General features: G+C 50.0%; 9 protein-coding genes and 1 non-coding gene across 10 annotated transcripts; 6 read left to right on the forward strand and 4 right to left on the reverse strand.

The window, feature by feature from the left end:
• Positions 1–64: 64 nt before the first annotated feature.
• On the forward strand, positions 65–3,684 carry BO87DRAFT_390844 (uncharacterized protein; the record flags this gene model as incomplete). Its single annotated transcript, XM_025624947.1, has 8 exons — positions 65–67; positions 209–344; positions 416–989; positions 1,043–1,247; positions 1,279–1,317; positions 1,408–1,439; positions 1,535–1,641; positions 1,901–3,684. The coding sequence occupies 8 exons, from the start codon at positions 65–67 to the stop codon at positions 3,682–3,684; spliced, it is 2,880 nt and encodes a 959-aa protein (XP_025475072.1).
• A 208-nt stretch (positions 3,685–3,892) lies between these two features.
• Positions 3,893–5,632, reverse strand: BO87DRAFT_177652 (uncharacterized protein). Its single transcript, XM_025618381.1, has one exon. It carries the CDS (start codon positions 5,586–5,588, stop codon positions 4,101–4,103), a length of 1,488 nt encoding a protein of 495 aa, XP_025475073.1. The 5' UTR covers positions 5,589–5,632; the 3' UTR covers positions 3,893–4,100.
• Positions 5,633–6,512: 880 nt separating this feature from the next.
• Positions 6,513–7,574, reverse strand: BO87DRAFT_319424 (uncharacterized protein; the record flags this gene model as incomplete). The annotated part of the gene is made up of 3 exons (XM_025619850.1): positions 6,513–6,894; positions 6,958–7,257; positions 7,315–7,574. The coding sequence occupies 3 exons, from the start codon at positions 7,572–7,574 to the stop codon at positions 6,513–6,515; spliced, it is 942 nt and encodes a 313-aa protein (XP_025475074.1).
• A 357-nt stretch (positions 7,575–7,931) lies between these two features.
• On the forward strand, positions 7,932–8,276 carry BO87DRAFT_319398 (uncharacterized protein; the record flags this gene model as incomplete). The annotated part of the gene is made up of 2 exons (XM_025619847.1): positions 7,932–8,176; positions 8,222–8,276. Coding segments are annotated over 2 exons (300 nt in total), but the record flags the coding sequence as incomplete, so codon positions are not given.
• Positions 8,277–8,981: 705 nt separating this feature from the next.
• BO87DRAFT_368632 (FAD-dependent oxidoreductase) lies at positions 8,982–10,257 on the forward strand (the record flags this gene model as incomplete). Its single annotated transcript, XM_025621943.1, has 3 exons — positions 8,982–9,173; positions 9,314–9,708; positions 9,777–10,257. 3 exons carry the CDS (start codon positions 8,982–8,984, stop codon positions 10,255–10,257), a joined length of 1,068 nt encoding a protein of 355 aa, XP_025475076.1.
• An 11-nt stretch (positions 10,258–10,268) lies between these two features.
• On the reverse strand, positions 10,269–12,508 carry BO87DRAFT_380452 (metallophosphoesterase family protein). The gene is made up of 3 exons (XM_025624302.1): positions 12,324–12,508; positions 10,877–12,252; positions 10,269–10,825 (listed from the first exon to the last, which is right to left on the reverse strand). Exons 1-3 carry the CDS (start codon positions 12,336–12,338, stop codon positions 10,561–10,563), a joined length of 1,656 nt encoding a protein of 551 aa, XP_025475077.1. The 5' UTR covers positions 12,339–12,508; the 3' UTR covers positions 10,269–10,560.
• A 519-nt stretch (positions 12,509–13,027) lies between these two features.
• On the reverse strand, positions 13,028–13,099 carry BO87DRAFT_t244. Its single transcript has one exon. It is a non-coding gene; the product is annotated as a tRNA-Met (tRNA).
• A 328-nt stretch (positions 13,100–13,427) lies between these two features.
• Positions 13,428–14,808, forward strand: BO87DRAFT_177699 (uncharacterized protein). The gene has a single exon (XM_025618382.1). It carries the CDS (start codon positions 13,519–13,521, stop codon positions 14,479–14,481), a length of 963 nt encoding a protein of 320 aa, XP_025475078.1. The 5' UTR covers positions 13,428–13,518; the 3' UTR covers positions 14,482–14,808.
• A 3,322-nt stretch (positions 14,809–18,130) lies between these two features.
• On the forward strand, positions 18,131–20,300 carry BO87DRAFT_177710 (MYB DNA-binding domain protein). Its single transcript, XM_025618383.1, has one exon. The coding sequence runs from the start codon at positions 18,448–18,450 to the stop codon at positions 20,122–20,124; it is 1,677 nt and encodes a 558-aa protein (XP_025475079.1). The 5' UTR covers positions 18,131–18,447; the 3' UTR covers positions 20,125–20,300.
• Positions 20,301–21,410: 1,110 nt separating this feature from the next.
• On the forward strand, positions 21,411–24,181 carry BO87DRAFT_177718 (potassium ion transporter). The gene has a single exon (XM_025618384.1). It carries the CDS (start codon positions 21,650–21,652, stop codon positions 24,173–24,175), a length of 2,526 nt encoding a protein of 841 aa, XP_025475080.1. The 5' UTR covers positions 21,411–21,649; the 3' UTR covers positions 24,176–24,181.
• Positions 24,182–24,533: the final 352 nt, after the last annotated feature.

The following is a 24,533-nucleotide window of genomic DNA, read 5'->3' on the forward strand; positions in this document are numbered from 1 at the left end:
AGCCAGAATGTTCGTTATTACATTTTTGCACTGGATAGCAGACTATCTGCTGTCTTTGGTAAAAATGGTAAGTCATCTCCCATGTCGCGTACCACAGCAATTAACGGGTCTTAGGTCCATAATAGAGAGGTTGGATGGATCACCATAGAGCGCAAGGTAACTTCCTCGCTGATCGCTCTAATACATGCGCCGTACTTACAGGAGACAGACCGGTAAACACATGCGGGAACAGCAGCCGCTATGGAAGAAGCTTAAACTGCTTCTCTTATTCAACCCATTAACAGAATGGCTGGATACCACTCACCTGATGCGATTATACTTGCATCATGCTGCTGTTGAAGAAGGTAGCATCATTATGTCCCTTTCTAAATGTTTTTTTTTTTTTTTTTTTTTTTTTTTTTTTCTCGGGACCCAGTGTTGACCCCAGCAGGCAAACAAGAAGCCACCCCTGCATCTCGGAAACGCATCAAGGCCTTTGTTGACTTCTACCGGATCAATATGAACGACTTCACCCCTTCCGACATAACAGCCTATGCAACATTCGAAGATTTTTTCGTACGTGCCCACAAGCCTGGCTCGCGCCCCATCTACCGTAAAGACGACCCCACGGCCGCAGTGATAGTTGCCGACTCGCGCGTTGTTGCCTACGAAGCCGTAGCCGAGAGCAAGAAGATCTGGATCAAGGGGAATGATTTCTCCATCACGAATCTGGTAATGGATAAGCAATTGGGGCCGAAGTTCGCGGATGGCCCGGTGGCGAGTTTTCGATTGTCGCCGCAGGATTATCATCGGTATCATAGTCCGGTTTCGGGGACTATCAAGCAGTTTCGAAGCATGCCGGGGGACTATTATGAGGTGGATCCAATAGCGTTGCAGAGTCAGGTGGACATCTTGACGAGGAATGCGAGGGATTATGTGGTTATTGAAACAAAAGAGTTTGGGGAAGTGCTGTTTGTGGCTATTGGGGCTTCGCAGGTGGGGACAGTCAGGTATGCACTTTATGAGTTGTGGGTGCCAGTTGAAGAGTGCTAATGGTCAATAGGATTCACCCGCAGTATCAGCAACCGGGGACTCAGATACACAAGGGTGATGAGCTCGGGATCTTCCAGTTTGGAGGGTCGTCCATTATTGTGGCATTCCAGAAGGGTCGTATACAGTTTGATGATGACATTTTGAAAGCGAGTAAGAACGCCATTGCTGTTGATGTTGAAGTGGGGATGAGTCTGGGTCGGGCTGTCGGTGAGAAGGTACATGACGAGCTATAGTAACATTGAGTAGCTAGTAAATGCCATAATGCCATGCTGGAAGCAGGACAATGTTAGTGTTAGTTTGGCTTGTACCTACCCAGTTCGGTGGGCGGACTAAGGGGGTGGACCCATGGTGAACATAAACTTATACCCATGATAGGATGATATATATCAAATGATGAGTACTACTAAGTAGGTGAGAATGACGATCCTGGATTGTAATTTTGGCGTAAGGTTCATCTACAATTAGTCTTTCACAGGCACCCGTCTCCGCGGTAGATGAACAGTGTTCGTCAACAACCCATCATGAAGGAAGCGGGTGCCACCGACAAACTAGGCGTGAGATACCTGACTCTGATAGGCATGACGACAGAAAGAAAGGAAAACAGCTCATGTGAGCTACTAGTAGTTGGATGATCCACTCAGCTATGTTGGTTGATCATCTACTACTTTGGTTATGTGGGGGCCAGTGACTATCACGTGACAACCCAATACCCACTTTCTCCAGCCCAGTCGGTGGCCACCTCAACTACTGCCTATCTATCTATCTATCTACAGAATGGCGCCGGTTATCTAGAGCGACCCTGTTTCCATCATTATTATCTCTCAGCATCATCCCTGCATCTTTGTCCATCACTGTATCGCCATGAAAGGCCTTCGAGGGCAGAATAAAAAGCCTTCTTGGGGGAACACAAGACTATCCGACCTGCTATGGTCGGTGACACTACTTCCAGGCCTGATCTCCGCTTATCAGCCCGTATACCTCGGATCCCGACCAGCGTCGCCCTTCCTCCCTCCTCAGATCCCGCTGGGTGACTCGCCCCCCCTCTCAGACACCCACGAATTCACGCTTCGCCATATCTTTCACCGAGGAACTTATCAAGATCCCGATCTCCACCGCAGACTAGATATCACGCCAGACACTCGTCTTCGGGCCGTCTCAGATGAAGGAGTCGAATCCGATGTCGTCACATCGAACACTCCGCTGGTTGCTTCGTCACAACCACTCACAATCGAAAGACTTGCAGACCGACGCCTGTCGGTCATTGAAGAACACCTAGTGACTGCACGATCTTCTGGCTCGGCAGCTGCGCTGTCGCCGTCCGATTGGGTCATGGATACGCTGCCGGGTCCGAATGTCACGGAGAAGAAGACCGTCGTTGCTTTGGCAATGATGACTGCGAATGACTACATCGAGGTACCTGGGACCGGGGATTGGCAGGATATTCATGGTCGGTTCAACCACTCTGGAAGTTTTGGGTGGCAAGGAGACGGGCTCCGAGGTCACGTATATGCCGATAAGACCAATAGCACGGTGGTCATCTCCCTCAAGGGAACTTCACCGGCCTTGTTCGATGGCGAGGGCACTACTACAAATGATAAAATCAACGACAATCTATTCTTCAGCTGCTGCTGTGGCCAGGGGGGCTCTTACCTCTGGCGGCAAGTCTGCGATTGCCAGACAACCCTGTACAATGGGAACCTGACGTGCATTGTTGAGGCGATGCTAGATGAGAACCGATATTATCGCGCCTCAATCGACCTTTACTCTAATATCACCGAGATGTACCCAAATGCCAACGTTTGGCTGACCGGCCATTCTTTGGGTGGTGCGGTGTCCAGCTTGCTAGGCTTGACATTTGGGGTACCAGTTGTTACCTTCGAAGCTGTTCCGGAAGCACTCCCAGCAGCTCGTTTGGGTCTTCCCAGTCCGCCAGGACATGACTCACGTTACCCTCAGTCACGTAAGAACACTGGATCATATCATTTCGGACATACGGCAGATCCGGTCTACATGGGAACTTGCAATGGAGTAAGCTCAGTTTGTACCTGGGGTGGCTATGCCATGGAATCCGCATGCCATACTGGTCAGATGTGTGTCTATGACACTGTTGAAGACAAGGGCTGGCGTGTTGGACTCAGCAAACATCGCATTAACTATGTCATTGCGAATGTTCTTGCTGGCTACGACGATGTGCCTTCCTGTGCGCCTGAAGAGGAGTGCTACGATTGTGAACTCTGGAAGTTTTTCCGCAGTAACGGCTCTGAAATCACTACTACCACCTCGGCCACCTCTACCTCCACGTCTACTACGACTAGCAGAACATCTACCTGCAAGACCCCAGGATGGTGGGGCTGCTTGGATCCAACCACGACTGGCGAGACAACGTCGACCTCCACCTCCACCTCCACCTGCAAGACTCCTGGGTGGTTCGGCTGCAAAGATCCAACAACCACCTCGGATATTACATCTGCACCAACAATCACCACAACTGAACCTCCCATGACCTCGACCACGACCTGCAAGACCCCCGGCTGGTTCGGCTGCAAGGATGAAACAACAACTCCAGTTATTATTGCACCTGCAGCAACCCTCACCATAACTGAGCCTCCCATGACCTCGACTACTGCCGGCAAGCACTTGGGCAGGTTGTGAACACCTTCAAAGTCAAGCGTCGATTCGACTCACCTTTTCGAACTTGCTTCCTCTGCCGTCACAGCCGCCCGAAGGGACGAGCTGGATGGCGGGCAGGAAGCCTCTTCATCGGCTTGAGGCATAAGCACCGATCATGCCGGCAAGCATAACAATAAACAGCTGCCGTGTCGAGCAACACCCGAATAAACTTTCACGCCGGCACTGGCCCCACGAGACGCCTTACCAGACATCCTCCACACCTGGTTTGACACCGAGGAATTCTTCTGAGCCGGAAAGTTGAACCGCCTTTTCACTCTTGCCAGTTTCGCGTGGCAACACGCTTCATGTGACATAACGCATCTTGGTACGACTATCAGCATTGCTAGACAAGCGTGATTTTGGCGTTTTGAGTTTCCTTTGATTCCCTTTCTTTTGGGCTATTTCTCAGTGGTCCATTTGGCATCGCTGTCATACCATTTTACATTGAGTACTCGCCGTGGCACAGAGAAGCTGGCAAACGGATTGTCCCAATTAATTGCGAGATCATCAGCGGTGAATTTGGGGGCCCATAAACGAGGCGTATCTACCAGCTTGTAAAAAGAATCTGCAACTTCTAGCTGACCGGCCTCTCGGTAAGCGAGAGCAAGGAACATAGCAGACAAATCGCTGCCCATGTTCAATCCCAGCTCCCACCACTCGAGAGCAAGATTATTGTAGTATTCGTGGGGTGCCAGACCACGGACAATGCTGGAGTAAAGAGACTCCAATCTACCCTTTTTGAGTACCTCGCCAGAGTCTTCTTCCGACCGCGGAACAAACGTCTTCTCTCCCCGACGGGGGAACAGTCCTCTCGCAGTAAGGTAGTAGAAATGTGCCAAAGAGGCGCAAGCACTGGGAACACCGGCCATTGCAGCCTGATGCATGTACTGCTCGTACTTCTCATAATCACCAGCCTCAAACATCGCTGAAGCATAACTCGACAAGTAGTTAGGCTCTTGGTAATCCACTCCTGCCAGACGGGCCAGCTCATCTCTGCTAACGCCCCAATTCACTCCCTTCTTCTTCAGCCCCTCTTGTAATTGGATATACGTCGGCCACACCTGGGGAATGTTGTAAAACGAAAGAGGCGTCTCCAGGCCCTCCACTCGTGTTGAAGGATAGATAGTCGACATGAGCTCATCCATAAACGGCACCGCGCTTTCATGTTCCCCGCGGGCAATCAACGTTCTCACATAAACATGCATAGCACGAGGATCACGTTCTTGCAACGCCCATTGTTCAACTTTATCCAGAAATTGAGTGCGTAGGGGGTAATTCGGATGCGCGTCGTCGAGGTTCCGTTCAGCGAGCATAAGGGCAGGGGATCTTGCGCCTGCGAGAGCACAAGCACTGTGGAGCCAAACTTCCAGGGCCCGATTATCGGGACTTAGAAGGCACCTCGAAACGTTCCAGATGACCTCGACATTGGTGGAAATTGCGCGAATGGCACGTGCTGATGGAGGCTGGGAATAGGCGGTGCGCAGCAGGGATTGTGCAATTTGTTTGTATTTGTCGAGGCTCAGCTTCGCGCGCCCATAACTTCCCTCATAGCTGTGGGTTTCCTTCCACCGGTCATAGTGTTCCTCCACGGTCTTTTCTAGCCTTTGTAGCATTTTCTCGACATCGCCTTGGACAGTGTGGGCGAATACTCCGTCAATTGTGAAGACGGCTTGTCTCCGAGTGGATTGAGCTTTCCGCGCGATGGGAGATCGTGGCGCTGCATAAGAGGGCGTCGTCGTATGGAAAGATTTGGCTTCATAGCGGGAGAGTCGGCGATGGCGGGTCGAATAGCTTAGGGGAGGGGAAGTGCGCGTCAAGGAGTTGAATTCCGGGTGCAATTGTAAGCGACATTGTCGCAGGACAGAGGAGGTCCGGGAAAGGGACATTATGAGGACGTTGATCAGCCGTAAGTGAGAGATATCGAGAGGTCACTTGCGTGGAATCCCGACCGGTGTTGATATGATAGCAGTAAGTTGGTCCGGTTGCGGTCACGTGTTACACAAGCCATTATGCACGGTCATGTGATAACTTAGTAATCAAATATTCATGATTTACTAGTTATTATGTTTTGTTTACATATTCTTCATGGCATGAAGTCGTGCTATCATTTCATGGATCTGTCTTCTCCAATATAGTCTACTGTGTTCGGTTTGCATGTGCTGCGGAAAGTGTTGAGTTCAATAGAATACACGGCGTCTCTTTCTGCTCAATGAAGCTGCCGCGATACGATATATTATCAGGGTTGGCAGCTATCGGGGAAATGTAAAAGTCTGAGACAGTGAGACAGCAGACATTTATCAGCATCCGAGAAAGCCCCGAAGTATAGGCTGCTACTACATAATTCAAAGCGCTTAATTACGAGTCAACGGTTCAACAACAACATATATCGGTGCTATACTCAATTAATTTTCCTGTGATGAGGGGGAATGAGAGAATATTTGGGGGGGGGGAGTGAGAGAACGTTGGGGAGGGGAGCGCGATAACACTAGACGAACCAGTGACAGGCGAACAAGTCAAACAAACAACATTATGTGGACCTTGATGAGTGCCTCGTTATCGCATTTGAAAGTATAACCGATAAACTCCGCGTGATCCAGCGCGCAAAATGGTATATAAATCAAAGTTTCCGGGTGTGGATGTAGGGACGGATGTGAGAGTAGAAGTAAGCGTGGATCCGATCTTAAGCCATCAATAACGAGCAAGTAACTGAGCTATGGAGCACGTGAATCCCATTACATGCTTAGCGATTGCCTCGAACAGCCTCCCTAGCCCTAGGTAGCTCCCTCGGCTTAGGTAGAGCGCAACGCGACTTAGTTCTCCCCCGCCTTGTTGGTCTGCACAAAGGATGTCTGGGACTGGGCTTGATGCCCGGAAAGTGTCTCCGCCGACACTTGGTGCATTGAGCGGCGAGGGTTCGGTGAACTGAAGTGTTGACGAAGTGGAAGATCCGCCGACGATACATCCGTGCTTCGAGTGATAGTCTTATGGAATGGTGCCTTGCCAGGCATGCCCGTCGGCATGGGCCCGGTTTGCCTTGGTACGGTCATAGGAATACCAGGCGACTTGAGAACGTAGTCTTCGAACTCTTTCATAGTCCTTCGTTCTTCGCGCAGCTCTTCCCGTTCTTGACGCTCTTCTTTCGTCATGACGCAGTTTTGCAAGCTGACGCCGAGCACGACAACGTAGTATAGGCTGTTAAGCAAATTAGCTGGCCGTTCCCAAGAAAAGGATATCAGAGAATAAGGGCGTCCTCACATGAGAATTATCGAAAATGCAAACAGTGCCTTGGCTTGCATACAGTAGTGAACGTCTGTTTTTACGGCAGCCACTGAGCATTTCTTCGTGATGTACCATGGTGCGCCCGGTTGAGGATGCTCGGGGTCAGACATGTCGGGACCGGCCTGATAACGAACGGAATAGATATACACGGCGATCAAGCCAGCGTGGACAAAGGCCGACAAGGGCGGAGTAAGCATGTGAAGGATGTGGACCGGAATCTTTGTAATCCACACGAAGACACTCAGAATTCCAAGGACGAGGTTGTACTCGGTGATACTGTTCCAGTGTCAGTCATGACATAGGGGGGTTCTGGACCAGAAGGCTTTCACATACAATGAACTCCAAACAATGGGGGTCTTGAAGGACCGATGGTTGGCCGCGGCGTAGAGCCTTTCATTTGGCGAACTGTTAAACCCATTGTCTGCGCCATCCTGCCAAAGCTTCGTCCGGTAGAGGTCATGAGAGGCGATACCCGTAAGCGTGAGGATGATGACCGTAAGAGGCAGTTCGATGGTCATCAATATATACATCAAGTTGTGATTACGCCATTTCGTCGGGAAGAGATCACGAAGCGGCGGCATGCGCATGCGCATCATGACTGATTGTGTTGATAAATTCGAAGTCGTCAAAGCCAGCTAGGAAAATGAAGCACGAAGAATCGTATCACTATAGAAAGTTACTCGCTCTGATGAGTGCCTGGGCTCGTGTTTCACCTGTGACTGATGTCCAGGTCGGTTATGGCTGTACGTTCAGCTCACTGGCATCAAACACCAAGTGCTAACACATAGATGAGAGCAAGAAGACAAAATTGGCTACCGGAGAGAGGAGCTTCGGATGATCAGCCGGGGCGATGGCGAGGATAAGAAGTCTGGCACCCCAGAAGCGCCGGCGTCCATCCTGTTGTGGTGCATGGTCCAGATGAGGAGAAGGGCGCTATCACAGCAAGGCACTGGCAAGCCAGGAAAGCGGGAAATGCAGTTGATGTTTCCCACGGGTTGCATCTGGCCAATGCTTGCCGTCTAGGAAGCGCCAGCATCGGCGCCAGGCCGGGGTCCATCACCAATGAGGCGGCAGAAGTAGCCGTTTGGCTGACAGCCGTCACACGCCTAGTGTGTGATGGGGAAGGCGATCTGCATGCTCCCAGCAACCCTCTACGCACCGAGACTAAGAGAAGAATCTGCCCGCCCGTTGGTGGGTGCGACCCATGAGAGTATCAGCTCTAATAGCTACTCCGTATTAGATGGCTCAATACCTTCGTGCTAGAGGGAAGAAATGTCGAGGCAGGGGGACGATGAATGAGGGGATATCAGGTCATGTGACCATGGCCATGCATTTTCATTGGAAGGGATGCTCGGGGATGTCCAATCAGAGTGCGAAGCGCCCAGGTGGAGCAAACTGGCAGACTGTAAGTACTAGTTGTGATTTACTAGTACAGTACTGTTGTGACTGCACCTGCATAAGAAGACTGGAGGAGGGGTTGACAGTCATTAGGAACACCATCAGTTCCCTGTTTATCTCACTGAGCCATTTCGTTGAATCAGTAGGATGTGATGTTGAAGCACAAAGATGGGAATGAGTACATACAAAGTAGTAGTACACTTCGCTGCAAACAAACCAAGAAGGCACATGACATGCCCCAACGTCATCCATCTAGCCTCGACTCAGCTACTTCGTACTTCTACCAAACCAGCAATGCGCTCTTGATAACTACAACACAGTCAATTTCAGGGCAAAAAATCACTTACTCTAATCCATGTAAAGGCACTAAATGTTTATCCCGCCAGCTGGCCCTGTGAATCCTCTAACTACTGCTGCTACCATCTCCAAGAAGCAACAGTCCTTCGCAACATTCATTGGATCTCCGGATGCGGAGACTCCGACTAGTACTGCAGTGCCATCAACTGCTCCCAGTCCAATCTCTCCATCACCCATCAGCTCTCTTCTCTAAGCGCCAGCTATCGGCTACCAACCAATTGTGCTGTTATCACCAAGCACACCACATGAGCTCCCCGACAAACCGGAAGGGCTCACTGCCCCATCAATTGCGCACCGCTGCCGAACCCCGCCAGAACCGACTGTACAATGTCCGGCTGTCGCATATCGAACAGGCCAATCCTTCCGTGCGACTGCTACAGCTGACCATCCCTCCGGAGGTCCAAAATATCGAAGATGAAGGCCAGGAAGTGGATGAAGTATGATTTTCTTTTCCATAATGATCTATGTCTCTACATGACATTTCCAACCGCACACCTATAATCTCTATACACTCAGCGACATATCCGCTTTCCGACCGACCGTATATACATACTACTATCATACTGACACCCAACAGTTAGCCAACCCCCAACAACCCCTAACATTCCTCCCGGGTCAATGGCTGGACGTCCATATTCCCTCCATCCCAAACGCAGGCGGCTTCAGTATTACCTCCACTCCAGCCGACGCACAAGTCCTCCCATCCCTAGAATTCCCCGCCGAGGCAATCACCACTGATGAAACCGACGTTCCCCCCATCGACCCGCGCGGTCGGCCACCCTACGTAGAGTTAGCCGTGCAATATGCGCCCTCCAACCCAGCCAGCGTATGGCTCTGGCGACCGGCGGATCAGATCCTAGGCACGGAACTTAGTATCCGCGTCGGAGGGAGTTTTGTATGGCCACCATCTTCCCGCGTGGACTTGACGAAAGTTCGAAATGTAGTCTTCGTGGCAGGCGGAGTAGGAATCAAGTGAGTGTTTTATGTCGACCCACCAAGCAGAAAAGATGGTTCATAACCAGATACTAACACAATCATAGCCCACTGATATCCATGCTCTCGCATCTTAACAATGGCGACGAGATATCTCTTCCTCACCCATCATTCAATATTCGATTTCTGTACTCAACGAAACTTCCACGGAAAGAAGAAGGAACAGTAACCGGGAATGGCACAAGTAGTCTGCAGCAGATCTTGTTTCTTTCACGTCTACGACAGATCATTGCGTCGCAGTCACAGATTCGTCGATTGCAGATTAGTTTAGATCTTTTCATCACCGATCCTGGTTTGGATCGAAGTTCTCTTACTGAATTTGCGGAATCTGGGGATCTGAACCTGCACACGCGGAGGATCAATCGGGATGACTTACGCAAGGCGGTCAGTAGAGCTGATGGTAGTATAGAGGCGGAAGAGACGGTGTGTTATGTGTGTGGTCCGCCTGGGATGACTGATGATGTGGTGAGCAGCCTTGAGGGCTTTCTCGGGGACACGGAGCGCGTCTATTATGAAAAGTGGTGGTGATAGAGCAGGAAGGAAGGAAAAGAAGATAAAAATAATCAATTTTCTCGAGAAATTGCCTGCTATCGCGGCCCACGCATCCTGAAGATGCTTGAATCGAATACTAATATGATACAAGGAAAAGAAGATGAATGCCCGCCGGTTAAGTCTCAAATAGGAACGAACGCCTCCCCAGTAATAGATGTAAGAGCCTCGAATAGATGATATCGTCCGAAAAGCAGCGCCAGATGCGTCTCGCGAGACCCAGCTCAAAAAGAAAGGAGAATTAATACCAATTGGCGCCTTGGAAAGGCATCAATCTCCAATTCACTTTTCTTGTTCGGGCCCTTTGACAATGCCACCGTCGATAATCATCATCTCATCAATTTTGGCTTCCGTCTCGCCATACTCCAGCCGCTTGTATGTCACCACACGGCCAGGGTTCATGTCAAAATCATAGAACCGCACGCGGCGCACATAACCCCCGTATCCTCCGTACCCGCCGAAACCAGCACCTCCTCCATAGCACATCCACAGGGACGGCTTTTCCTCGTTATCTCGATTGAGCATGCAGTAGTCATTGACATGGTCACTGAAGCGGGTTAGCAAAGAGTCATGGATGGGTGGGAAAGACATCGCTTACTGTCCGCAGCTCACAAACAGGATACCCTCTTCCTCGAGGGCATCCTTGAAGCCCGAGTTAAAGCCCGGCGCTGTTGGAGCTTCTGTCCAGTTACCCCAATAGTAGTTATTGGGATCACGATACTCCGGCAATGGAATGTGAATGAAAGCCATGTTCATGTGCATGTGGGTGTATTCATGGTGCTTGGTCTTCAGCCCTTGGGCCGTGTTCTTAAACCACCGAATCTGACTCGGCTTGATCCAGTCATACCCGCGATAGTTCCGCTCATCAGGAGAGTACGAGTGTGAGTCCAAAAGGTAAAGGGTTAGCGCGGAGTGGGTGGTGCTTCCGCGGCCAAGAATCTCGACATAATAGTTTCCGACTCCGTCGATTTCCTCGGGGCCTGCAGTAGATAAAGAGTACGGCAAATCCTCCAAGATAGTCATAAGCTCCGGTCGCTTCAGGTTACCCTCATCATCATGGTTGCCGAAAATGGCCGCGTAGGGTATCTTGCGATCAACAAGGAGTTTAACGGACTTGAAAAGAGCACTCTGAGCATCCCTCGACGTCTCACCATTAACCTGGTCGCCACTTAATACAACAAAATCAGGCTGCTCTTCGTCTAGAAGCCTTTCCACGAACTCTAGCGTCCGAGGATCGGCTTCACACTTCTGCCCTGGAACGGGTTCAGCCGGGACAGGTTCACGGCAAGCCCCTAGGCCGGTGCTCAGATGCAAGTCAGCCAGCTGCATGATCTTGAAGCGCCCATTCTCGTTTATCCTGGGCACTGGTTTCTTCGTTTTGGGAGGATCTCCCCGACGGACGCTGATTCGAGTTTCCAGTTCCTCCGTACGGCTATCCAGTAGCAATGGAGTATCCCTGACTTCCCAGCCAATTCGCGGATCGACTGCATCGGCACCGAAGAGGACATCGATAGCGGTGATTGCTTTTCCAGAGTCACTCGCGTGGCGCTTAGCGGTTCGCTTGAGCCAGATACCACCGGGTCTTTGCTCCCATGTCTCTGCCTGGGCCTCAGGGTCCTCCGAATACTCGGGAACAAGTCGGCTAATCTTAAGATCAATAACAACCTTGTCTGTAGGAAGCAGTTCTTCCTCTTTCTTTCGCTCAAATCGAACAAATGCGCTTGAGGTCCAGCCGGTGCGGAGGTAGAGGTCTTTCTCGACCTGGGACCAGGACTCCTGGTTCGGTTGACAGTTTGAGAAAACGTTGATGGAAGAACAAGACACAACGGTGACATCGGTGATGGCGAAGCCAGCATAGTGGGATGGAAGATGGCCGTGGATGGAGGCAGGAAGGACACGGAACCTGTTGTCCAAGGTCACGACGAGAAGAGCGATGAAAGATGCGAAAATCGCGAGCTGCACGCCCGCTCGAACCTATGGAGATATCCAATTAGTTCTAAATCTTCTGATAGGAGCACTCCATGATCAGAAGAGAAGGGACATACAAGTCGGCGTGTCATGCTAGGAATAGTTGATACCCCTGGCCAGTTCTAATCAAATAAGAAGTGGCCGAGCGCAGAAGCATATTGAAACACAAAGCCGCAAGAAAGTATTGGGGCTCACCACAGAGAAGACCTGATACTAGGTCATCTCAAGGGGCCATTAATTCGTAAGGAGGGGAAAGAAGGTGGTCAAGTACCGGAAGATATCCTTCCTATTCATTCATTCAGCTCGGAGCCAATCCCTTTGGGAAGGCGGTCGGTCACATGTCAGTGGCCAGCCGGGGTGATAGTCAGCGACTAACCTGTTAAGGTATAGCCACGTAGACCCCTACGCTAGTCCTATTCAAGATATAGATGGCACCTGCCACATAATATGTGTATCATTCCCTCGAGTAACCTACTCAAGGATACTGGTATGTAAATAAAATTATGCTACCGGTACGTATAGACTCAATTCGTCAGTATCCACCACCATGGCAACTATGAAAATCAAATCTATCGCGGCTGAAAAGCATCAGTTGTTCTTGGGACGGCCCGGGGGAATCTCCTGGACAGCAACACGGCGACTCGGGATTATCTTGGTTGTACTCCGTAATAAGAATAGATAACGAGTTATTAAGAAGCGTGAACAGCCTATGCCAGCATGTTTTGAATGAACCAAAAGAAGCGATCAGCTACGACAGCAAAGAGAAAAAAAAGAAAACAGATAGCATGTCCTGGTTTCGATCCAGGGACCTCCGGGTTATGAGCCCGGCGCTCTTCCCCTGAGCTAACATGCTTAGTGGATATTTTAGGTGTGCCCATTTTAATAAATAATCCAGCTACGAACTAGTCAAACCTACTGATCTATAGCATGTTTTGGATGGGGCTAATTTCCAATCAGCCCGTCTATTACATTTTGCACGCCGACTGCTAGTCGTACCAGCAATCCATGCGACTGAAACGACTGCTTATGATATCCTTATTCATTAGCCCATCATAATACTTTCCCCAGACGTTACAGGCTCGCCAGCTCCGTCTCTGCTGGCAGTAATCACGGTCACGTGGCACGGAGATTCCATCTCCTTCCCGATCCCGCGGATCTTCCTACTAGTACGCTTTCTTGAGCCAGCCCCTTTTAATCGTGTCTCCTCATTGCCTACGGAGTACGGAATCCACGTTTATGCCGGGGTAGGCAACCTTCTCCAACTACATAGCCATGTCCAATATGATTTCCTCGACTTTTGCCCCCAGTCTTTCGCGCCGGGACACCAAATCCAGCATCAGTCATGATCCATCGGTGGGGTCCATGCCACCCCCGTTAACGAGCGGTAGCGGATCACTTGGGCCTCAAAGCGCAGCAGCAATCTATCAGCACATCCACGATATGGCTGCTAAGCGGATCTCTACACTGGGTTATCTGCGGAAAGCGCACGAAGGCCGCATCTATTGGTTCAATACAGTTCACTTTTCCCGGACCGATATCAGTCGACTGCCATACTTTGAGCCCCGTAAACTCGCCCGTCGCGCCATCAATTACCTTCTTTTGGGCCTCTCCCTGCCTCCGATTCTCGATGTCAGCACGACACCCGTGGAATTCCTTCGCGCACTCAGCACCCTCTTAATTGAGTTCGAGGCTTTTCAGCAAGTGCATCCTCCCGACGGCACCTCCTCCTCCACCCTCACTCGCGCCCGTATCCCTCAGATGTTCAAGCGCGCCGCTCACGCCGGCACGAAAGCGCGCCGCACCAGCTCGGCTACAGAAATCGGCCTACCGATACAATCCAGTGACCCGTCAGATTTGAAGTCAATGGCGAGTAACTCAGCCAGCGCGGCGGCAGCGACCGTCTCGTTTCCGCATACGGAGGCCTCGGAGCTCCTCCCCGGTGAGGAATACACATATCTTCTGACGCCATTATTGCCATTTGAACCGGACTATTTCGAAACATTCGTTACCTTGTGTGATATTCTCATTGACTGTTACACGCGATTGGTGTCGCTAGTCTTCACACCTTCAGTATGTACTGTCGCACTGGGGGAAATGTTTTCCAAGGCGGATGCCAAGATAAGGAAGATTATGGTGGCGGGGATCATACGCGAATTTGAGGATGCCAGCCGTCACCAGGCCAAGAGCGAACTCAACAGCGTTGGTCGCGTGGTTTTGGGCGGGTTGATGGGCTGATCTGAAACGGTGACATGGGTTGTCAGGATTCCACTCTCAATTTCATTGCCTCCGCTGGTGACGAACCGAAATGCGGGCGCTGGCAGCTCCCTAACCTATAGCTACTCAAGGCCAATGAGAGGCAAGTGATTGAGTCAACTCAACATCCAGCAAGCGCTATCCCAGTCAATACGTACACCACCAATGTCGCTACCACAGTGCGCCTCAGTAAGGCGAATCGGCGATACTTGACTCAAACTCTCGTCCCATATATACAACACGGCATGCGACAATTACCAAGGAACCTGATATCGTTCTATTGATTCCTTGTCTGAGTTTGCCCGTTGAAAGCAAAACGATTTCATGCCTTCCTAACTCGCTCGCAGAGAGGAGCTGAATTGTGGGCTCCAGCTTCCTCTTAGCCCAGCAGCGAGCTGCCGTGATGGCAAGCGACACCGACCTGAGAAATCTCACAGGGTACCCTCCTATGCCCGCTCGGCGGCGATAGGCTCATGCCACCCTGAAGACCGAGGCTCTCTTCTTCCCCATTGTCGACCTTGTGTCGCCTCGCACGAAGTGCGACGTACTAACTGTTAGTGCGGCCGCTGGCATCGTTTGTATGGCTACCCAGAAGGAAATGCTGAAGACTGCTTGCGCAATGGTATCGATCTTTAATGAAATACAACTTCTATCTTGGCCTGATCGGGCTCGGTATACAAGGTGCTAGCTGTGCAGGTGCTTCACTGTCTGAAGCAAGGAAATGGCTCAGAACGCTGTGCCCGTTGATATGGCGCAAAGTTTACGACACACTAAGTAATGCAGTGTCGCATATATACAAACCGTCTATACCTCGGCTGAATACGAAGAAATTGAAGTTGGCGTCGGACCGGCGTCGCAGTTGGCTCACCAGTTACCTATAAACTACTATTGTCTATTTCTGTTCCTAGTTCCTTCCTGCTCCTTAAGTGCAAGTTCCCTGGTAGGCTTAAGGTTTCCTTCCCGGGTAACCCAGATGGGGCGTACTTGGGGCCTCTAGGCAGCGTCTCCCTGAATAGCATATAGGTCAAAGTGGTTCTGGCCTAGGTAGAATCCGCCTTCGATCTAGCCTTCCCGTCGGATCTCCAAGTGAAGATGCTTATATAGCTAATACCTACGTAACCGCACAAAGCGGAAGTACTCAGGTGCATGAGAGTTAGTCAAAAAGGATGTGTACCCACAGCCGTACGGCTGGCCCCTTCTTGATTGACCCACCTTCTCTGAAACTTGCTGCGAACGGTCCTCTTGGCAGCATATGCCAGCTGGCAGCTGTATTATCTTCTGGCCCAGCAGCGCCCGACAATCCGCAGTTTGCTGCACCTTCGAATTATGCAACTTTCAGGTTAATCCTGTTTACCCCTACCTGAGCAAGGTTTCAATAGGTAATGAGGCTCTTACCTTGCGACATCCTGGACTGTTGTACGTGCTCCGAGAGTGTGTGTGTGCATGTTGGAGGTATATCATCCTTAATTGTACTTTAGATGCTCTGGTTACATAGGGATATTGTGATTCCTTCTTCCAACATGTATTCCTGGAAGGAAATCCAAATGCCTAGTATATAGTAGGTAGACAGGTAGAGTCCCTCACTGTTCCAGAAAAGTTCGCTGATCCCGAAGTCCAAGATGATTGTGATATAGTACAGCAACTATATAGTGATTATACATACTATGAGATACTATATATCCCGAACTGAATACAAAGGGTAGTGGTTTGAATCATACATGCTTATCCATAGGATAAAGACTAAATTTAATTATATATATAATTGAAATTAAAGTATGATATGCACTGCTAGTATCATTAAACCTCTTGCTTAGGTCACTTTGTCTGGAAGCTCATCCAGGATAGTACTACTACCACTACTAGACCACTACTAAATGTACGATCATGAGTTTCGGGATTAACATGAGGCAAGCCACCCTTAGAAGAATGACCTAACCTCCGACAACATCGAACTTACCAGACAGGAGTACCTTGGCTTTCCGCTGTTCACATTAGCATTGAAATTCGCTTTCTAGGCCACGTAAAATTCCATGGTAAAACTATATACCTAAGAGGCAATCTAGTGACAAAATGCATATGAGGCCATGGCTCGAGAATGAGAGTGTGAGCAAGGATAAACACACCCAGAAAGTCTCCTTTATAATCAATCCAACCCTAGGAGGTCCCTCCAACAATACTCGGCATCGTCCCATGGATAGGACTCTCGAACATGTGCTTTCCAGTCAACAATATAGCTATAGCAGCAAGTAAGTATGGGTGAAGGGAATAAAGATTGGGAGATCCTGAGTCTTGAGAAGGGTACAATCAAATGAATCCAGAGAAAAGTCAAAATACATAGCCCTCTTGAATTGATTCATTCTAGTTAAATCAAGGACGAAAGGGTGGAATCATGGTACATGTTGAGCTTGTATCGTTTGGATAAAGACGTCCCAATACGTCGGTCTCATTTGATCACTGGGGTATAATTTAGAGGGAGAAAGGTCCCGAAAATTCTTTTCTTGAAAGGAAGTACACTCGACATCACCTCACAACCCTTTAGGAATTGTGAGGTAGTTGGAAAATGACTGGATGGAAGGTACCTAGACTGGTGACACAGTCGCATTCATCAAACACTATCACTATCACACAGGACTTGAGAATCCGATCTGGAACTCGGTACAAGTGGTTTATGAGAAGTGATCTCCTAATCAGCTATCAGCAAATCATGCATTAAACTTAATCCTCTTCATCTTGATCTTGACTTGTCAATAGCATTATTAGCATAAGCTGTGTACATTTGCTCATGCTGTGCTAGCCATCGCGGATGATTGATTCGTTGAATTCGGCGGTTGCTTATCAGATTTGATTATATAACATGTTACCTGTGTATTGTTTATTTTCTGGGATATTTTTGTTGTTATTATCTTCCATGATTGTTATCTATTTACACATTCTGCCGTGTATGACCGACTTTGCTGCTTCACTTCTCCAGGGCTCTGCGTAATACCTCCTGCTTGGGTCGTATACAATCTTATAGTACTTTGCTGACGTGACTGACTTATAATGATATCATTGACACCGCAGTAAAGCGCACGAGAGCGGATAGAAACGAGCCTGAACAGCTCCCTGGCAAGAAAGCAGCATATAGTAGGAGTGGACATTGCCCACCTAGCCCGGGATATGAAAACCCAATCTGCACATCACTGTTACTATTCAGGTGGCTTGGGAATGAAAGAAGCAGACTGCAGGATTGATGGGTGAACTGCACCGTGCTGATGGCTTGCAAGATAGCCTGGTGGGAGCTGAAAAAATGACAGCTCCTCTGATTATAGGCATTATCAGCGTCTGTGCTCTTTCTCGGATGGTGTCACTGCTAATATCCAAATCAATTGCCCTAGTATATACTCATTTACTCACAATCTAGCTACTCTAGGATAAACGGGGGTACATCCCGGCATCTTTCTGCCCGTCTTTTGCACCCGCCATTCTGACCGCCCTTAACAGGGAAACCCCATCAAGAAAAAAGCAAAAAGCAATTTAGTCAGACCGAGGTTCGACTGGGTGGCAGTAGCGATTCTCTCCCTAAGTGACCACTTCTTTCTGTTCGCGAAAGACTCCTTGGTGGCCTTCTTCCCCCAGGAAAAAAAAGTGCCGGCTGCACAATCGCAGAAGCAAGGCAGAGGATGCGACGTCTGACAGGAGCTTAGAACTATCAACCTTGACCGCCCTTACCAGGGAATGGATGGAATGTCTCTCCGCTAAAGAAAGCTTGAACGGCACCGCCAAAAGTCGCGCCGCGCCGCGCCGCTCGCGCCGCTCCAAAGCTTTTTTCGGCGACTTTTTCTGAATTTTTTTTGTCTGACAGATTGTTCCCCATTCACTCCCTTCAGATAATTTCTGCTGTCTCCACAGCTCTTTGTCAGGTCTTCAGTTTTCACTGGGAGACTGGTTTCTTTTATTTCACTCGACATGGGCGACTCCTCTTCGCAATATACTTCCCCAGGGCGTAAGAATGCCCCCGAAGATTCCGAAGAAGAGAATCGATCGGAATTGGAAATACCTTCGACCCCTATAACACCTTTAAATGGCGCCAAGCAGAAGCTACAAACCAACAATACAACCTCTGGACGGAAGAGGAGAGCTCTGGATAACACCACTGGAGACCGTAATATATCGCCAGCTTCACCGAAAACGTCTCTATCATCGCGGCATAATACATCCACTGATCGTCCGTCAAAGCGCAAGAAGGTCCGCGAGTCCAAAGGAAGTCAGACACAAAACGGCAAAGCAGACAAGGCCACGCACAAGCCCGACGTACTCACGCAGGATGTACCTTCAACTTCACCTTCCCCAGGAACAGAAGATTTGATCGCCCCAGACCCAGGAAGCAAGGACCAAGAGAAAGGATCTGCCCAGGAGGAATCGGAAGCAAAGTTGAACACAGCATCAAAACAACCTTCCGAGAATTTCAAAGGCCTGGTGGATTTCAAAAAGGGCAAACGCGGTTCGGATGCCAGCAAAGGGAAAGAAAATAAATCAACTGGTTTCTTCACGCCAGAAGAAGTTAAAGCTCTGGAATCCTTCAAGCTAGATTTTTGCACCACCCACGGCATGGCAAGCGACACCTTTGACCTCATGATTCAGCATTCAGAAAGGGACAAGTCGAATCCCTTCCCTTGTCCCACGGATATTACCACAAAAGTGGCTTTCTGGAAAAACATCTATGAAATTATCCCACATCGCGATAAGAGATCGGTTTATCGGTTCATGAGACGACATTTCCAATGCACAAACCAGAAGCCACATTATTGGACTGCCGAGCAAGATGACGAACTTATCTTGCTTCATGAGCGCCATGGGCCCAGGTGGGCTCACATCGCCAAAATGATTGGTAGAAGCGATGACGACGTGATACAGCGGTGGAGAAATCACCTCGAACATCGTCAGACGATGAACCGAGGGCCCTGGTCTGAATGGGAAGTAGGTGCACTACTACAGTATCTACAGGACTGGTGGACCCATATGAAGAACCTGGGCCACGAAGTTGGCCGCGATATCTATGAGATAGATGAATCTAAGATTTCTTGGGGAGAAATCAGCAACCGCATGGAAAACTGCCGTTCCAGGCAGCAGTGTGGAGACAAATTTCGCAAGATTAGGCGCAAGGTCTTGACTCGGCGTAGCATGGGGAATCCGGATGCTTTCTACGACCCTGTTGTGGAGGCAAAACCACCCAAGCGTCGAGGTAAATCGAAATCAATCACGCCTTCTCAGAGCCAATCAAACAAGCACTTCAAAAGTTCCGAATATGTTGATTCCGATGACGAATCAGGGGAAGAAGGAACCGAGACCGACAAAATCTCCAGTATGGATCGATCAACGTCCAAGACTGATGACAGTTCGTCTTTAAGGTCGCTTGAAACTGCACCGAAGAAACTGAACAATCCAGTTCATTCTCAGGAAGACAGCGATAGGCCCGACCCGGATACTTCCATCTCCGGATCAGAAGAATCAAATTCCGAGTCAGAAGCAGAGAAATCAATTTCTGATAATGACACCGGTAGTATTCGTTCAGTACATTCGTCTGGAAAGGAGCAGTCTTCGGGGCACAAGGGCATTGGAAGCCTTAAAAGACAACGGCGGTGATTGTGGACAGAAGCCTTGCCCGGGGGAAGTGAACAACGAAAGAACTCACTTTGAAACCGCTTCCCTCCGCTTCAAGAGGCGATCCGATCCGCAAGTTGCGATTTCTTAGCCTACCATCACACCAGCAAGCATACCGCGACACCAGCAGAAAAGCCAGCTAGCAACACTCGGACCGAGCAACATTTGAACCTGGCCTCTTGCCAAGCCCGACATCTCCGATTTTATCTGTGTCATTTGATGGATCCCTCATCGAATCATCAATGCTCACATTGTAGAAGATGTACTGGATCGGAAACGGTAGCGGATATTTGCGGGTGACCTGTATTGGGCCTGGGTTCCGTGATGCGTAGGGTCAATTTTTGGCGTTGCGGAACCAGGCAACATAACTTAGCCAGCGGCACGCGCCGTTTTCGGACGTCCTTCTAGAAATAGATAGTTGCCAAAGGGGCCCGGAGATGTCACGGAAAATGATGGGATCTGCGTCCCCTGCCGTCAATGTACGGTAGATTTTAGGAGAATAAAGACCTGTGTACATTAAGTAAACAAAGTTGTGTAGATTACACGGAGGGATATTGCTTATTTAAATTCCATTTGCTGTATCCAAATAGACAGGTAGTAGATAGTAGAGAGTAGATTGTAGATTGATCGATCGATCGATCAATGGCCGGCCGCAGAGAATTGGCAGACCTTCACGTGATCGCTGGTCCAGAACTAACCCGCGTTTCCTTTTTCCCCCCGTCACAAAAGTCAAGACAAGCCGTGTGCTACTCGGGACTAGTCTCAACGTTAAAACCTGCGAGATAGAGTCCAGAGATGCTGATTAGGCTCCAATGAAATTGTCCGTGGACAGCATGTCTCTTAATTCCGCGCTCGACCGATCGGCATAGCGCCTTTTTACCCTCCGGTTCTTCTGCTGATATTTTTTTTCTCTTTTCTTTGCTGCGCCAATCCGGCCTCCTTTGTCGAACTGTCAAGCTTCCAATCGAATTTTTATTTCCCCCCCCCCCCCAGCAACCACCATAAATCAAGTGGGTGCTCACCGACATAGTGGAGTTCTAGCAATCTCGGTTTCAAAGCTGGCCACTTTATCACCACCTCCCTCAAGACCATCTCATCCAACCGAGTCGTCATTCCCCCCCTCCGCCGCTGGTTTCGCCTGTCTTGTCTTCTTGCATCTCGGGGCTTCCCGTCCTCTCTTTCTTCTCCACGACCTTTCTGTGTCCCCTTATCTGCGCCCGGCCTCCAGCATCCTCTCTTTCCTTCCAACATAACTCTCCTCAAATCATGTTGATCCTCGTTTCCCCAGCTCAAAGTGCTGTTGCGATTGTGGGTCTCTGACCTGCAGCGACTTTGGCCTGGTCTGCGTCTTCTTTTCCTTCCGCCTAGTACATATTGATCGGCAACCAGCCGTCTTCATTCGGCAGCCCCTTCGTTCTTCGAACCTCCTATCCGTTATTCTCCTACCGATACAGTTTTCCTCCCTGCAAATCCAAAGTGTCCCAGTCGGTGCGGGTGAAACCGCAGGATGTTTTCCGCCGTGCTGCGGCGGGCGACCTCGGTCACTTCACGCTTCACCTCCCACATTCCATGGCTAAAGAATCTGCGCATGAATTTTGTTCTCATCCACTATGTCTATATCATCGCCACCGCTTTGCTTTCCTCAGTCATCATCTATCCAGGGGCTAATCTAGCTTACACCGATGCCCTCTTCCTATCGGCCGGCGCCGCCACCCAGAGCGGTCTCAACACCGTCGACCTTAACACCTTGCATACCTACCAGCAGATCGTTTTGTATGTGGTCTCCATGCTGACCACTCCCATCTTTATCCACACTGTGCTGGTCTTTGTGCGTCTCTACTGGTTCGAAAAGCGGTTTCAGCATGTCGTTAGCGATGCGCGCGCCCTTCGCCATACTCGCTCCCGCCTCCGTACTATAAGCGAAGATAAGGATGGTCAGTCTTCTTCCCGGGAAGAGGCTGGGGTCGCTGGTCGGTCCATCGTCGTCCTGCGCGACACACTAGGTCAGCCGGGGAGCCGACAGCAGGTCAAGGAGAAATCCGGCGAGGACTCACCTCCCGCCTCTCCCACCGCGCGGGATCCACCCGAAAAATTGGGCGAAGATGCGAACAATGCCCTCAATCAAAAGTTAGCAATTGGACTAGGAAATAGTCTAGGAAACCTTCGTGTTCCGGCACAGCTGAGCCCAGAACATCACATCGCATTCCTGGAGAATCAACGGAGGAACAAAGGCGCGCTGCGGATACCTAGCCCTCGGGAGTATGACAACGGTGGCGCACCCCAGGTATTGGAGGAAGAGGAGGAGACAAATCGACCTGTTCGCACGTCTAGCAACTCCTCGAGTTCCGAGCGCAGCCCATGTGATATGAGCAAAGAAGACGAGAATGGCAAGGATGAGGACGACGAGGACGAGGATAAGGACGAGGATAGGCCGCGCAGACTTGATGGGCCCCATATCACGATTAACGAGCCAGATATGATTCGAACGAGGACGCGGAACTCTACTTTCCCCCGATTAGATACACGTCCCACTTTCCGTGAAACAAAGAATGATAGCGATGCCTCGCAACTGGGTCGCTTGACATCGCGACGACCAACCTTACACAACCTTTTCCGCACTCTTACGCAGGAACGTGAACGGTCAACACAGCCGTATCTCAGCTGGAATGCCACGGTTGGTCGGAATTCAAACTTTGTCGACCTAACTGAGGAACAACGTGACGAGCTCGGCGGGATCGAGTATCGGGCATTGAAGACTCTGGCAGTAGTACTAATCTCCTACTATGCCTTCTTCCACATTCTTGGCATCCTGTGCCTCGTGCCTTGGATTATGACCACACACTGGGGCAAGGTGGTCGAGGAAATCGGACAGGGTCGCCCTTGGTGGGCCATTTTCATGGCTCAATCGGCTTTCAACGACGTCGGCTTTACTCTCACGCCAGACTCACTATCATCATTCCAGAAAGCGATATTCCCGCTCCTGCTCATGACTTTTTTGATCATTATCGGGAATACAGGGTTCCCTTGCATGCTGCGCCTGATTATTTGGGCTCTGTCCAAAGTGACTCGTGCCGAAACCCCGCTATGGGAGGAACTCCGCTTTCTGCTTGATCATCCACGTCGATGCTTCACTCTACTCTTTCCGAGGAATGCCACGTGGTGGCTCTTTGCGATTCTGGTGGCCTTGAATGGTATTGACTTGATATTTTTCATTATTCTGGACTTGAATGACTCGGTCGTCACATCCCTGCCCACTGGCATCCGTATCGTGGACGGTCTGTTCCAGGCCGCCTGTACTCGAACCGCCGGATTGGCTGTTATCTCTGTATCAGACCTACACCCGGCTGTGCAGGTCTCCTACTTGATCATGATGTATATATCCGTGTTCCCCATTGCCATCTCCTTACGGCGCACCAACGTCTACGAGGAGAAGAGTCTAGGCATCTACGCTTCTACCGAGGATGATGAGTCGGATGAGAACCAGACAGCGCCCAGCTATATCGGAGCGCATTTGCGCAAACAGCTCAGTTTTGATCTGTGGTATGTGTTCCTGGGCCTGTTCATCATTACTATTGTGGAAGGCAAGCGGCTCCAGCAGCAAGATGAGTATTCCTTCCAAGTGTGGTCCGTGCTGTTCGAAGTTGTCTCAGCGTATGGCACCGTTGGTCTTTCGCTCGGGTATCCCGGAGTCAATGCATCCTTCTCCAGCCAGTTTCAGGTTCTCTCCAAGCTGGTCATAATTGCGATGCAAATCCGAGGCCGTCATCGCGGCCTGCCCTATGCCTTGGACCGCGCCATTCTGCTCCCTTCGGAATCCTTGAATCAGAATGAGATCGCAGACGCAGAACGGCGCATGCGCCGTCGCACCTCTAGTCTTAGTCAGATGTCTATGGACCGCCAGCAATCCCAGGGTCGACCGGAGCACGGGGCTTCTACCAGTCTCGACCCGAAGGACCGCGCAAGCCAGACATGGAACCATGGCGACATTATCCGTCGCCAGTCGACCATGCGGTCACAGCGCTCGCAGCGCTGAAAAGTATTTTGGTTATGGTGGCATAGTTTTGCTTTTTAGACTTGGGTAGGAACTTGTCCGTTTGTCTGTTTTGTCTCGTCCTTCCATTTCGGCAGCTTGCGGGCCACGCCAGAAATCTCGTGATATATAGCAGTTAAGGGTCTGCTCTGCAGTCCGTACCTTACCGGTGTTCCAACCGAGGAGAAAAAGAGGCATAAATGGCTCGAAAGAATCTCGGTTCAGACCAAACTCTTTGACCTGATCGATTCTTCTTGCTATATAAGATGCTGTTCATGCAGGGTTTACTTGGCCACCTGAAGCAACACTATGATGCTAAAGACGATTGGATCACTGAGCAGACAGAATACAAACCTTTATG

Source organism: Aspergillus neoniger, assembly GCF_003184625.1.
Source record: "Aspergillus neoniger CBS 115656 unplaced genomic scaffold BO87scaffold_46, whole genome shotgun sequence".
NCBI classification, from domain to species: Eukaryota; Fungi; Ascomycota; class Eurotiomycetes; order Eurotiales; family Aspergillaceae; genus Aspergillus; species Aspergillus neoniger.

What these genes read in the sequence shown, in the direction of transcription:
- BO87DRAFT_380452 (XM_025624302.1), bottom strand. An exon ending in CTGTTTGTGAGCTGCGGACA is followed by an intron (nt 10,826 to 10,876) that starts GTAAGCGATGTC and finishes AACCCGCTTCAG; the next exon opens with TGACCATGTCAATGACTACT.
- BO87DRAFT_177699 (XM_025618382.1), top strand. Translation starts at nt 13,519, where the DNA reads ATGTCCAATATGATTTCCTCGACTTTTGCCCCCAGTCTTTCGCGCCGG.
- BO87DRAFT_177652 (XM_025618381.1), bottom strand. Translation starts at nt 5,588, where the DNA reads ATGTCCCTTTCCCGGACCTCCTCTGTCCTGCGACAATGTCGCTTACAA.
- BO87DRAFT_177718 (XM_025618384.1), top strand. Translation starts at nt 21,650, where the DNA reads ATGTTTTCCGCCGTGCTGCGGCGGGCGACCTCGGTCACTTCACGCTTC.
- BO87DRAFT_177710 (XM_025618383.1), top strand. Translation starts at nt 18,448, where the DNA reads ATGGGCGACTCCTCTTCGCAATATACTTCCCCAGGGCGTAAGAATGCC.